Source organism: Microtus oregoni, unplaced genomic scaffold, assembly GCF_018167655.1.
Source record: "Microtus oregoni isolate MIOR12 unplaced genomic scaffold, Mior012 000009F_ref0000495, whole genome shotgun sequence".
Taxonomy (NCBI): domain Eukaryota; kingdom Metazoa; phylum Chordata; class Mammalia; order Rodentia; family Cricetidae; genus Microtus; species Microtus oregoni.
In genome coordinates, this window is record NW_024543068.1 from 54839198 (window position 1) to 54851729 (window position 12532).

Consider the following 12532-nt stretch of genomic DNA (forward strand, 5'->3'; position numbering starts at 1 on the left):
TGTCATATAGCCATGCAATAAAGAGTCACAGAGAAATGATAAGAATCCTAAGATAATAGTGCAACTATTTCAAGGGACCCTGACTACTGCTGACTTTCCCTCCGGTGCCTCTGGAGAATGGCTGTGTTGGCGATGGCGGAAGGTCAGCTGTGGTAACACTTGTTGTTTGGGTTTCCTCCTTGATGCATTTGTAGAACAGACAGAAAACAATGCTTAAGTGAGACCTGCAGTGAATAGAGACGGAAGTCAGCAAAGCTGGAGCCTTTTAAGTCCACATGAGGTGGCTTGTCTAAGCGCTCACGGTGTGGCATTATTCTGTATCCATCAAATCAGTCATGACAAGGGTATGTTTCCTTGGTATTTGCCTCATACTCAACTTGTTTCTATGTTATGACAGGGTAGCAAGATAGAAATGGACACTAAATTGCAGTTTGGAGAGAATTCCATCTTCGCTCTGTGGTAGATTTCCCTCAACTTTCCAGCAACATTTGCCATTTCATATTAAAAACAAGCTTTTGGGGAGGCTCTCAAACACCTCTGAGTTCTCCCAAGAATATTTGGGTTGTTTACACCAGGTGTTACCAAACGTAGATCCTTAAAGAATCAGGTTTAGAAAATACTGCCTGTGCCGGGCAGTGGTGGTGCACACTTTTAATCCCAGCACTCGGGAGGCAGAGCCAGGCAGATCTCTGTGAGTTCGAGGCCAGCCTGGTGTACAGAGGGAGTTCCAGTACAGCCAGGACTATTACACAGAGAAATCCTGTTTCAAAAACACAAAAAAGAAGAAGAAAAAAAAAGGAAGGAAGGAAGGAAGAAAGGAAGGGAGGGAGGAAGGAAGGAAAGAAGGAAGGAAGGAAAGAAGAAAGGAGAGAAGGAAGGAAGGAGAGAAGGAAGGGAGGAAGGAAGAAAAACACTGACTACACATCATTCTTATTTTGCTCTAGATGCTTCAGCCTTTATAGCTGTATCATACCCTATTTTAAAAAGAGGAAACTAATCATAATAGAAATCTATCCCTAACAACACACAACAATCCAGGAATCACCATTGAATGACTATTTTTATTATACATGCTATAAATGTACTTTTAATCTGTTATAAAACTTAACAATAATAACAAATACATAAAAACATAATTGGATGGTATATTAATGTATTTAAAATGACATTGAGGATATGAGATATGTTTCCACTATAGAGACATTTAAATTTAGCATGTAAATTTAAAAAAATCTAGCATGCTTTTCTTTTATTTTTGAAATAAACAACAATGAAGTACAAAAAAAGCAGAATTTATTATCACTGGTTGACAGAAACATGGATTTGCTGTTATATAAAGTTACTCTATAACTGTTGCTATTTAACTTATTTATTAAATGAGAGGCAGATATTTTATAAAATATAATAGCATATGGCATGTTTTTCATGTATTACATTGCCATACAATGAAATTTTTTACTTTAACCATTTTTGAAATGATCTACAGGGGGTGTACTGATTTTGGTTTTTAAAATGATTTTCCATTAAAACAATTAAAATGAAGTTATTTTTAGTCCTTTTCACCTCTGCTCCTCTCAAGCGATCTGGTCACCTTAAAGTAAAGGCTTGGAGCTGTGCCGATGGGAGAGATGGATTTTTTTTTTCTGTCTTATGACTTAGCTATTCTGTATAAAAGGTTTAATCTCTGAGATCTCTAAGAGTAACTTTCCATTCCAGGCAACTTTTCTGAACTCCCGAGAATGCGGCACAAAATGACTTCTTTGGCAGAGCAAAGACACACAGCATGGCAGGAAATCTCCCTGAAATTGACAATTCAACCTTTTCCCTATTTACAGTTCATTGGATTCTTCTTAAGGAGAAAAAAACTGCATTTTCTTCTACTAAATCAACAGGACTGAACAGGATTTTAAATTAAAAACGCTTCTCCAATCTCTGCGGCAGTCCTGTCTGCGTTTCTATAGCGCTCCAGTTCATGGCTGTAGATGACGGGAGAAGTGTTTCCCACAAGTCTATGCATTGAATACTTGGTCCCCACCGTATGACATTGACATTTGAGGTTTAAAACCTTTAGGACATGGGCCCTAGTGGGCAGTCAGAGGGCAATGGGGGCGGAGCTGAAGGATCATAGGTGTGCCAGTCTTGTGGCAAGAACTCCCTGCTTCCTGACAGTCTACACACATAAACAGCTGCCTGTGTAAGCCACTCCTACCACCTCCTGTATGCTGTGATGGTTGTGCCCCCAACCACGAACCAGAGGAACTTCTTCCCTTAGTGCGATTCTGTCAGCTCTTCTGTCACTGATGAGAACAGTAACCATGCTGTGTTTGGTTATCAAGAAAAATGATTGGCTTTGTTGTATCTTCGCTCTGGCATTTGTAATTTCATACATGTAAATTCCTTCCACAAAAAGCACTAACCGCCATACATGCAGTCTATCAGTGTATAATGTATACAGTCTAGTGATACAATGTAACATATAACATAGTATTGTTTTTAAATACTGTAGTCATGGCAGTATTGACTAATGCCTTAGTCTACAAGATTACCTCAAAAGAAATGGTGTCAAATCTGTCTTTGAAAGCACACACACACACACACACACACACACACACACACAGACACACGCATGCTTGCACTGTTTCTCGCTGAAATTAGAGGTAGCAGGGGCCTGTCTAGGGTGGTTTCCAGTAACTTGGTATCAATACCTGGGCCTGTCCACATGGCTGACACTCTCTGGATCTTCCAAAACTACAGGTCTATGTGGAGCTCCAGTCCATCATCTCTGCAGTCCAGGCTTACTGGAATCCGCTATGCCTTATGTCACACAGACAAGTTTCTTCTCTGGAGGACTCAGCTCACCAAACCTCACATGCAGGGCGCTCTCTCTTCCTTGAGGCTGAGTTTTTAACTCTGGTGGGCTGTGAAAAGTGCGAAAAACTTTTGTGATGTTTGTGAACCTAGAAGTAACACAAGAACATGAAAGTTGGGCTGATAGTTTTTAAAACTAGCTACCTAGACTCTAATCAATAGACACGTGCCCAGGCCTAGCTTCTATTCAAACTCTCCTGTCCTGAAAAGTGATGTCTTGGCATTCATTGATCTCTGTTCAGCTGACGTTTTGTTGCTTCATACGTGTGCAGTAGAAATGAACACAGAAGAGCTTGGGATGATAAAGAATGGCAGCATCGTCCGGAATTGCTGACTGAGATTAGAAGGGAACACTTTCATTTCTGTGCCGTACTTGGTGATTTTGCACACGTAAGCACCCGAGCTCAGCTGCCACCATCTCTGACTCCAGGGGTCACATGGGCAGCACATGAATGGAAACAGAGCCTGGAGGGAGGAGGAGGAGGAATTTGGAGCGAGATCAAAGATTAGCCCCATTCCACTATTCCCTCCGACTTTTTACTATCCAGTCTAAATTTGGCATTTTATGAGACATTTCTTTTATTCTCAAAGGTAAAACTAAGCTTGAATCAACCTGGGATTCCTCTGCCCTTGCTGGAGAAATACCCACAATTTGATTTGCCAATGAGACCTTCGTCACTGCATTTCCAGTTCTAGGAGTAATCAGTATGAAATGCGTGGTACGTGGGCTTGCGTTAGAATTCTATCATGAAAACGGCCGCTGTAGCCCTGGTTAAGTTACAGAAGAAGCTCTTTAGAACACTTAATATTACCTGTGACCTTGTCTGGGATCTTCTCTGTTTCCCCATGTTGTTGATGCTGGCTGGGCTAAGGACACTTCTGAGCACCTCGCATCTCGTGTTTTCTGAGCGTCTCTCCTCCGTTCCTACTCCCTGGGTAACAATGGCGCTCGCTGTCATCAGCCTCATGTGAAGAAGCCAGTGTGAAATGACCAGCAGCTCCACAGGCAGTGAGGGGTACGGACAGCTAGGAAGCTGTTGTTGCCTGCTTTCCGTGTACTGTTGAACGTGATTTCCCAACCACGTAAGAATATAGGACATGTAGAAGGTGACTGTCTCGACTTCCATCTGAATAGTAGTTAAGTGGTTAAGACTGACCTAACAGTGCTTTTGGGGAGTTGTGGGGAAGCCATCTCATAGGGGTCATAGCTGAGATCAAATGTCAGAGCACAACCGAACACTCTACACTTGTTGATTGGGTGAATGCTCCAGTTCATTCCAGAATGTAAAACGATGTTGTTTATTATGTTTTGTTGTTGTTGTTCTGACACGGAAGCCACTTTGTGAAGCTTTGTGTTCTTTTTACTTGACCATCCCATTGGTTCTAGCTTTGTTTTACGAACAACAGTCCAGAGATTTCTTTTCATGTATGAGACTGTCATACTTCAGAGAAAAGCACGTGTTGGATGGAAAGCAGCCAGACATGTCTTTAGATCATGCGCTTCTGTGTTCAGATCGATTCCTGCAGTGTCAGTCTTTGGTATGTGCAGGCATGCACAAGGGTTCCAAATGTGTGCTGTATCAGTGAGAGGACAAGGAACCATGTGGGGTTCCAAATGTGTGCTGTATCAGTGAGAGGACAAGGAACCATGTGGGGTTCCAAATGTGTGCTGTATCAGTGAGAGGACAAGGAACCATGTGTTCTCTGATTTACAAAGAGTAATAAAATAAACTAAAAATTTGAGTTTGTGAAAGCACCAAGCAGGTGACAAAACAGAAGAGCGGGAAGACCATTGATTAGCAAAAGCTGAGCAGAAAGAGGGGCTGACGAGGTCGAGCAAACGGGCTTCTTAGGGCCGTTGCCACAATTCTTGTGATATTAGGATAGTGGACACATGGCATTCTGCCTTTGTCAGACTCCACAGACTCGTAAGACACAAAGTGATTCTATAATGGGGGAGGGATTGAAGCCCAAGAACAACAAAATGCCAACTCAAAAGAGAAAAACCGCAGGTGAAAGATGGCCAGCCTATTTGGTCTATCATTAGCAAGAGAAGAAAAGAAAGCCAGAAGAGAAAGCAAAGAGGTGGGAAAAAAATCAAGCAACTTCCTCATGAATGTGATCAAATTTCTAGTCCATGTTTATGCAGAATCAAAATCCTAAATCAACCCTTGAATTCAAGATGGTAAAATGGACCTAGATGATGGTATCTTAAGCATTAAGCAGAAGAAACTAAACTACACTCTACCGGGCTTGAAAGACAGATGCTACATTCAATAAAATGTCCTTGTTAAGTTTGATATGATAAAGTATAATAGAACAATAGATTAGAAGCAACTGAATTATTTCCCTCACCATTGCCAAACCTGTAGCAGAGAACCAGTACAGTTGGTTTCAATGAACGGTTCTGTACTTACAGCTTCTAGTGGCCTCCTTGCCAGGAAATCAAATAGAGAAAAAACCCAAATATTTAGAGTATTCTTTGGAGTTCCCTTTCCTAATCTCAATCATGAGGTTATCACCTACTCACCAAAAGGCCACCTGTGCGTACCATCCCCTCAGGAGTCAGGATTCCACCATATCCACTTGAGGAGAGTGGGAATGTGGTCACAGACGCTCAGTCTCTTGCGCCAGGCTTCAAAGATTTCTCATATATAATCTCTATGTGAACTTGATAGACAAAAAATAAAAGCAAAAGAAAACAACACAGAAGTAAGAAACTAAAAGAAACTGGAGATGAATCAAGACAAAAAAGGAAGAGCCAACTAATATGAAAGAATTTAAATACAAGGTGCAGCAGGTAAAACATGCTGAAGGAAATACAGTGATGCATAGAAGACACAAGCACAGAACAGGAATCAATAAAAATAACTGGGAAATTATGAAATATAAACAAATAGAAATGCTGCAATTAAACAATATAATCTCTCCAAGTTAATAGTGGGGCCAGGCGGTGGTGGTGCACACCTTTAATCCCAGCACTCGGGAGGCAGAGGCAGGTGGATCTCTGTGAGTTCGAGGCCAGCCTGGTCTACAAGAGCTAGTTCAGGGACAGGCTCCAAAGCTACAGAGAAACCCTGTCTTGAAAAACCAAATAAATAAATAAATAAATAAATGTATGTATGTAATGGTTCTAAACAACAGGTTGGAAATTTCTAAAAGAAAAAGTTTGAAAGATAGCTCTGAAGGAAAAAAAATTTATGTAAAAACAGAAAATATTGCTCAGAAATCTAAGTGGAAAATATGAAAGAATTTAAGAGATATTGGTGACAAAGTTTACATACATATCATTGGAGTTGGAAATAATAAAAGATAAAAATGAAAAAATTTTCAATAAATTTAAGAATGTAAATGATTGGATGAATTCATAGAAAAATATAGTTGAAAAAGAAATAGCACGAATAGTTCTATAATTCTTCAAAAAATTGAATTAATCGTCAAAAACCTTTGTCATAGAGAAGTCAAAGCCTAAGTGACATTAGAGGAAATATTTATTCAACATTCTAGACCAGATAACAACGGCAGGACTCCCTAGCTTCACCACAATCATAACAGCACAAGAATGGAAGGTTAAAGATTAACCCCATTTGTGAACGTAGATCCAAACACCCTAAGAAAATATTGGCAAGACGAATAATAATGCACACAGAAAAAATAATGCATCAGAGGAAAGCTTATTTTATGTCACACGCGCAAAGATGGTTTTGTGACAGAAATGCTGATGAATGCCTCTAACTCACAATATTCCCAAATGTTAGGGAAAAAACCCAGTTCGTGTAGAGGAAAAATAAAACCAAATTCTACAACTATTTAAATAGGAACTTCAGCTCAAACTAGAAAGGGAAAGCTCCTCTCTTACACTTAATGAAACCATCATAATAAGACACTGTCATCCACCTGCTCAGCAATCCCACTGCAGGCTGGTAAGGGTGTGGTAGAACAGAACTGGAAGTCTCGTGGGCACTGCTGTTCAGTGTGGGGCTACTGATGGACCTTTGGAAGTAATCTGGCATTACTTAATGGTTTTAACTCACAACTTCATTCCATTCTTACATCTGTGCAACAGAAGACCTTCATAGGATAATCTTGGCAATGTTGGTTGCAACAATAACAAGAACAAAAAAAAACGAAAACCCTAAAAGTTTTGTAACAACACCACCGAATATCTATAGATAGAAAACTGGGCAAGTCAATTCTATAGAGATGAGATTGCCTACTAGACAGCAAAGAGTTGTAGCTTCATGCATGCACAGAGTAGAGAAAGCAAGATTCACAAGGCAAGGAGAGCAAGCTGCACACATATGAAACTGCTTTTGTAAGGGTTGAAGGGAAGCAAATTAAACAAAGGAAAACAATAGAATTTAAAAAGCGAACCCAGACTCCTCGTTCCCACATGGAGGGAGCCGACGCTACTGGAGAATGGCACATACCGGCTTTCGACAGAAGGGCTAACACTATTTTCCTTGAGATTCAAGTGAAATTGCTGTCAGTTCATTCGTAGCTTATTAATGTATAGATGTTATTTATATATTTGCATTTATCAAGTATTTTATAGCAAAAGACTATAAAAATTGAACGATGTGTAATCGTCACGTTTGTTAACTTTCCTTTTATAATAATGATTAATGATGGAGACAAGGAGCCCATGACAAACAAATGGGATGGGTTCCCTTGTTAACATGATCTGTGTGTGTGCGTGCACGCACGTGTGCACAGCTCTGGGGAAGGGGATGTAGCCTAGTCAAGCACTTTACCACTTGTTACTTTCAGAGCCTCTTCAAGTTTGTCACCAGATGGTGGGCGAGGAGACAGATGAAGAGCTCAAGTCTTGTGACAGTTCTTATCTGTGGGGTCTTGGGCGTTCAAGCCCTTGTCTCTAACACTGAGAAAAGAAGATGGTGGGTCACATGAGGTGCCACTAGGAAGTGCTGAGAATGCTGAACAGGAACTCTGACAGAGTAAACACTCAACCACTGTTACCTACGTGTACTTTCCCTTCATTTAATGCTTTGAAATGTTCTCTTTTTTATGGTAGGCTTTGGTCACTTGACAAAGCAGCTGATGACTTTGGCCGATGGACGTGTGGCCTTGGCTCTAGAGGGAGGCCACGATCTGACAGCCATCTGTGACGCATCTGAAGCCTGCATAAACGCCCTTCTGGGAAATGAGGTAAGAACCGCAGGTACAGATCAGGGGTAAGAGGAGGAGGACACATGCAAGTGTGTTTTAAAGTTGATTGTTTAATCTAAGAAAGAAGACTGTTCTACGCAGCTTTCACCATGAAGGACGTAGGCACCACAAGTTTCTGTGCTTTGGTGGGACGTGCTCTGCTGTCTTCCCCCGTAGTGTGGCCACACAGCATTCCTGCCAATCAAGTTATTCAGACAGTCAAAAACTGAGCAGTGAACACTTGGAAAGAAGAATGTTTTGTCTACTGAGCCAATCAAATGAGCACTGAATCATTTAATGTGAAATTAAACTTTTAAAAGTTTTGAAATTCCCTGTTACTGTCAGAAAAAGCAAAGCCATTTTTAAAACAATCTTAGGCTTTTTTTTTTTCATCATTTGAAAATGTTTTTTTCTAAGGTTGCGATCATGTCCTCTCTTCCTGAGAGTGATGAGGGATCTCCTGAAGGTTGAAAACTCCACTATTGCCATCCAGCTGCACTGCAGGAGACCTAGGACCAGAACTTGAATCTAAAAGATCAGAGGTCCGCATGGCACACCTAACATGCAGTACAAATTGCTAATCCCTCCATAGACTTCATTTCTAGTCACTTGGACATTTGCGGCTAGGTCCGGACAAGATTTTAGGTCCATTCATTGAAACTCAGCAACTATTTCACGGCTTCTGTGTGTTGGTTAGAATCGTCAAGTTGCTTAGGTTTTTATAGTGACTGTATGGCAGGTTAATGAATTAGTTTTTGGTTTCCTTTTTTAGTTTGGGAGAGAATTTTACCTTTCTATTGTGAACTTGAACTGGAAATGTAGCTTTTCTTATTCGTGAAATTGTTTTTGAAATCTGCCTTTCGTGGGTTTTTTATTTTTTAACAAAACCTTAGGATATTGCATGTATATTCATGGAAAACTACTTTTTCTTCTGTACGCTGAACGCAGAATCTGTGCTGTTGCTATGATCATGAGTCTGAAGTCACACCACATGATTATTTGCCATATTTATTGAATAAGTACACTTACAATTCTAAAGAATATTGCAGCACCGACTGTCTAACACTGTCATACAATTTTACACAGTGCTCAGAGCACTTAAGCCTCCTGGCGAGGAGCTTAGGGAGACTGTAACAACTTAATGATTAGCATCAATAGTAGGCTGCTCTTGCAGTTCATACATCACTCACTCACAGTATCAAAGATGAAAAAACAGTCTTTCTGTGATTGCTGTAAGCTATCATTGTCAAGCACAATGTGGAATTATTTAGGGGTAGGCGATCAAGGAGGGTCAAAATGCTGGGTGCATGTTGGGGGCGTCAATTGTAGCGGCTCTGCTTGCCCACAAGATAGCGTTTCCTTTTCGAACCAGCTGTATGTGGCTTTTAATCTCTTTATAAGCCTAAAGACTATGAGAGTGTTTTGTTAAGCAGAACGGTGGTTTGCACCAGAAAACCGGGATGAGCTGTGCATTGTGGCTTCACAGATTGTCCCGCCTAGACAGAAGCATTACCTGGCAGCCTAGGCAGATGCGTTTCCAGCTATGTGGAAGGCAGCTACAGATTCAGAGCCTCTCTTTCAGTGCGGTCCTTAAGATGAGTCCTTTCCTATTGAAATCTCTGTGCTCAGCCAAGTTCTCGCTTCCAAAAAGCATCTACAGGGAAGTAGCGAATCTCTCCAGCGATCTTATATTTTAGGGAACACCAGGCTCTGACCTAGGGGATAAAAGCACGATTCGCCAATCTTAGTCAATCTGTAGGGTGTAGAGACGGCCAAGACATAAAGGTCAGGAAGTAATAACTGGAATTATTTGGGAGAGATATTGGTTGTGTAACTGACTTTAATTCTCTGGATATGGTTTAGTAAACTTTATTTTTCAATTTAATATTTTAAGCCACATCTTGTCTCCGTCCGTTGGCCATCTTCAATTGCATGAACAAAATCTAACATTTGTTTATCCCACTCGACAGAAAGGGGAGTTTAGTTTTTCCTATAAAAGGTCCTAGGGATGTAGACCAGGCTCTAGATTCCCTACAGGATGCTACAGGAGAGACGGATGTGGCTGGTAGACTGAGCACTGAAAGGTAAATGTTGCTGCAGCAGATCTTTCTACACCAAAAAGAACAAAGCAAAGAGAGAAGGGGATTTTTTTAAAATGAAAAGTGGAAGAAAAATCCAAGTGTGCTGTACATTATAATTCATGTAGAAAGAGGAAATGAATGTGTAATACTTGAAACAACTCAAGAAACAAAGAGTTCTCACTTTCATTGACAATATAATTTATAATCCAATGCCTGTATTGGGGTATTTTCCAGGTCAAAGGTCACTGTGACTACATTGAAGTTTTAAATTTCATTCCTGCAGAAAAAAAATAATATATAAGGCATATTGCATGTGTCTCACCATTTAACCAAAATACCTACATATAATTTCCACAGCAGTTTTATGTGGTAATCTCTGGATAAGAAAATGAAAATGACGTCTTTTAGTTACCAATTACTGCAATTTAAAAATCCCAATTTCCCTCCAACCCCCCCACAAGTGATTAATAGAGCAATTATGACTTATTATCTGGGATTTCACTTTTACAAATAACAAAATGTGCTGAAGCTGGAGCTTCAAACACTGACAGCACCAACGAGCTTCCCGACCGCGAGATGCAATTGAGCTCAAATTAGAAAGGTCAAGGGGGCCTTTGCCAGGGACTCTGCACTTCGTCAGATGTATTTATTCATGTGTAGAGGATTAGAATTTATAAACATTTTGCCAGGTTTTTTTTCAATGCCATTTCTTTTTCTTGTTGTTCTTGGCCAGGCCTTGTCAATACAGCAAAATGCTGCTGCTGCTGCTTCTAACTTATCATCAGCAAAATAATACAAATTTCATAACCCCAAGGAACTGTAGGACCAGCAGGAACCACTGGTTTCATTGTCCTTGCAGACACATAAATGGGTACCAAAAACTACTATTTTTTTAAAATGCTATCTAAACATTTGCACCTTAGACAGGCATTCTCTTCTCTTCAAACACTTCCAGCATGGGAATGAACTACTTAGCAAAGCATCTAGCTGTTCTTTTCAACAAATATGTGCAAATATGGTACAGGAAATTCCAAGAGGAGATTGATTTTTTTGAAATAATACTAAAAGTTTTTATTTTTAATTTATTCTGGCCAAGTACAAAACTGGGCTTTATCCCTCAAATCATATTATGGTGAATATTTTTTTACATTTTTACCGAAGCCCTTAAAAACTCCAACTTGGAGTTTGAGGAATTAAATATCTAAAATGAGAAAACTCAGGAAATTGATTGGAAAAGGGTCAGGTATGGCTCTGTGAGCTGTCATGTTTTAAGATTTAGCGGCAGGGATACACATGAAGTCCCTGGAAGACGTTCATTCTGGCCATTTGTGTTGGAGCTAGCTAGGAAACTTACAGTTTCCTTAAGGCCCCATTCAACTACTGTTCCGCAAAGCCAATCAAAAGCGCCTCAGTTTGCTTCCTCTGAAAGAAATCTGCTTTAGAGGTGAGAAAAGTTGTAGGCATTTCCCATGCCTATGGAATCCAGTCTGAAAACAGGCTTTCTGGAGAGTGAAGAAGAGGACGCCCGAGCAGAAGTTTGAATTGCAAACATGAGCTAGCAAAGGCGACAGACCAAAGGAGGATTAACAATGGACTCAAGCTTGTTAGAAAGATAGGAAGATTTTTGAAAACTAAATCCATATTTTCACAGCTATGGTGATATTAGAGCCTCTAGACTGTTCTTACTCAGTAATGCTTGATTTCTAGTTTCTTTCCTTTTTCTCCTTTTATCTTTCTTTTTGGTTCCTCCCTTTCTTTCTCACTCCCTTCCATCCTTCCTTCTTTTCACCCCACTCTCTCTGTGTTTTCTTTTCTCATGCTTCTTAAAAAATTACTGCTGTCTTCTAAAATACACCCAGCTGCTTTTTCTTTGTCTGGGATTTCAAAGACAGTGTCTGAATGTGGAGGTTGTCTTTGTTTTTAAAGATGGTTTTGTGCTCTAAAGATGCTGGATAAAAAAAATAATAACCTCCTTAACTAATTCCTAGAGGGTGTTGACAGCCACCCCTGAGGTGAACCCTTGAGAGATTGTTGTCCAAGTTGCTCACTTGGGGGGACGGGGAGTGTTTGCATTGGATTTTACATAGAGACATTGTTTTGCTATCTTTTTCATCTTTTAGATTATGTATGACTGAGGCTGAGTCCACTGGGGAATTGGTGTGAATCTGGGAATGCTTGCAAGATTCACGAGTAGAGGAGGAGAGAGAGTGTTTGCTATGCCAGAATGACATTTTCCTCTGTGGTCTTCTTAGAGTTTGATACCTGCCTGTACACCAAAAGCAGTGGGTGGGGTATCTAAAGGGAGTAAAACTGTTTTGTAAAAGTATTATCTGAATATTCTTTCCAGTATAGATATGGCCTGGGAGACCGGTTGCTTATATTCAGAGATGAGTACAGGAAGGTGAAGCGTCTGC

At 40.3% G+C, this 12532-nt stretch overlaps 1 protein-coding gene across 1 annotated transcript in view; it reads left to right on the plus strand.

Annotated features, from left to right (window-relative positions):
• The window catches only part of Hdac9 (histone deacetylase 9), a 463183-nt gene that overhangs the window by 404098 nt on the left and 46553 nt on the right, over positions 1-12532 (plus strand). Inside the window, exon 23 of the mRNA XM_041657935.1 lies at positions 7904-8037. Within this exon, the coding sequence (XP_041513869.1) occupies positions 7904-8037 (134 nt within the window). The remainder of the gene's footprint in view (positions 1-7903; positions 8038-12532) is intronic.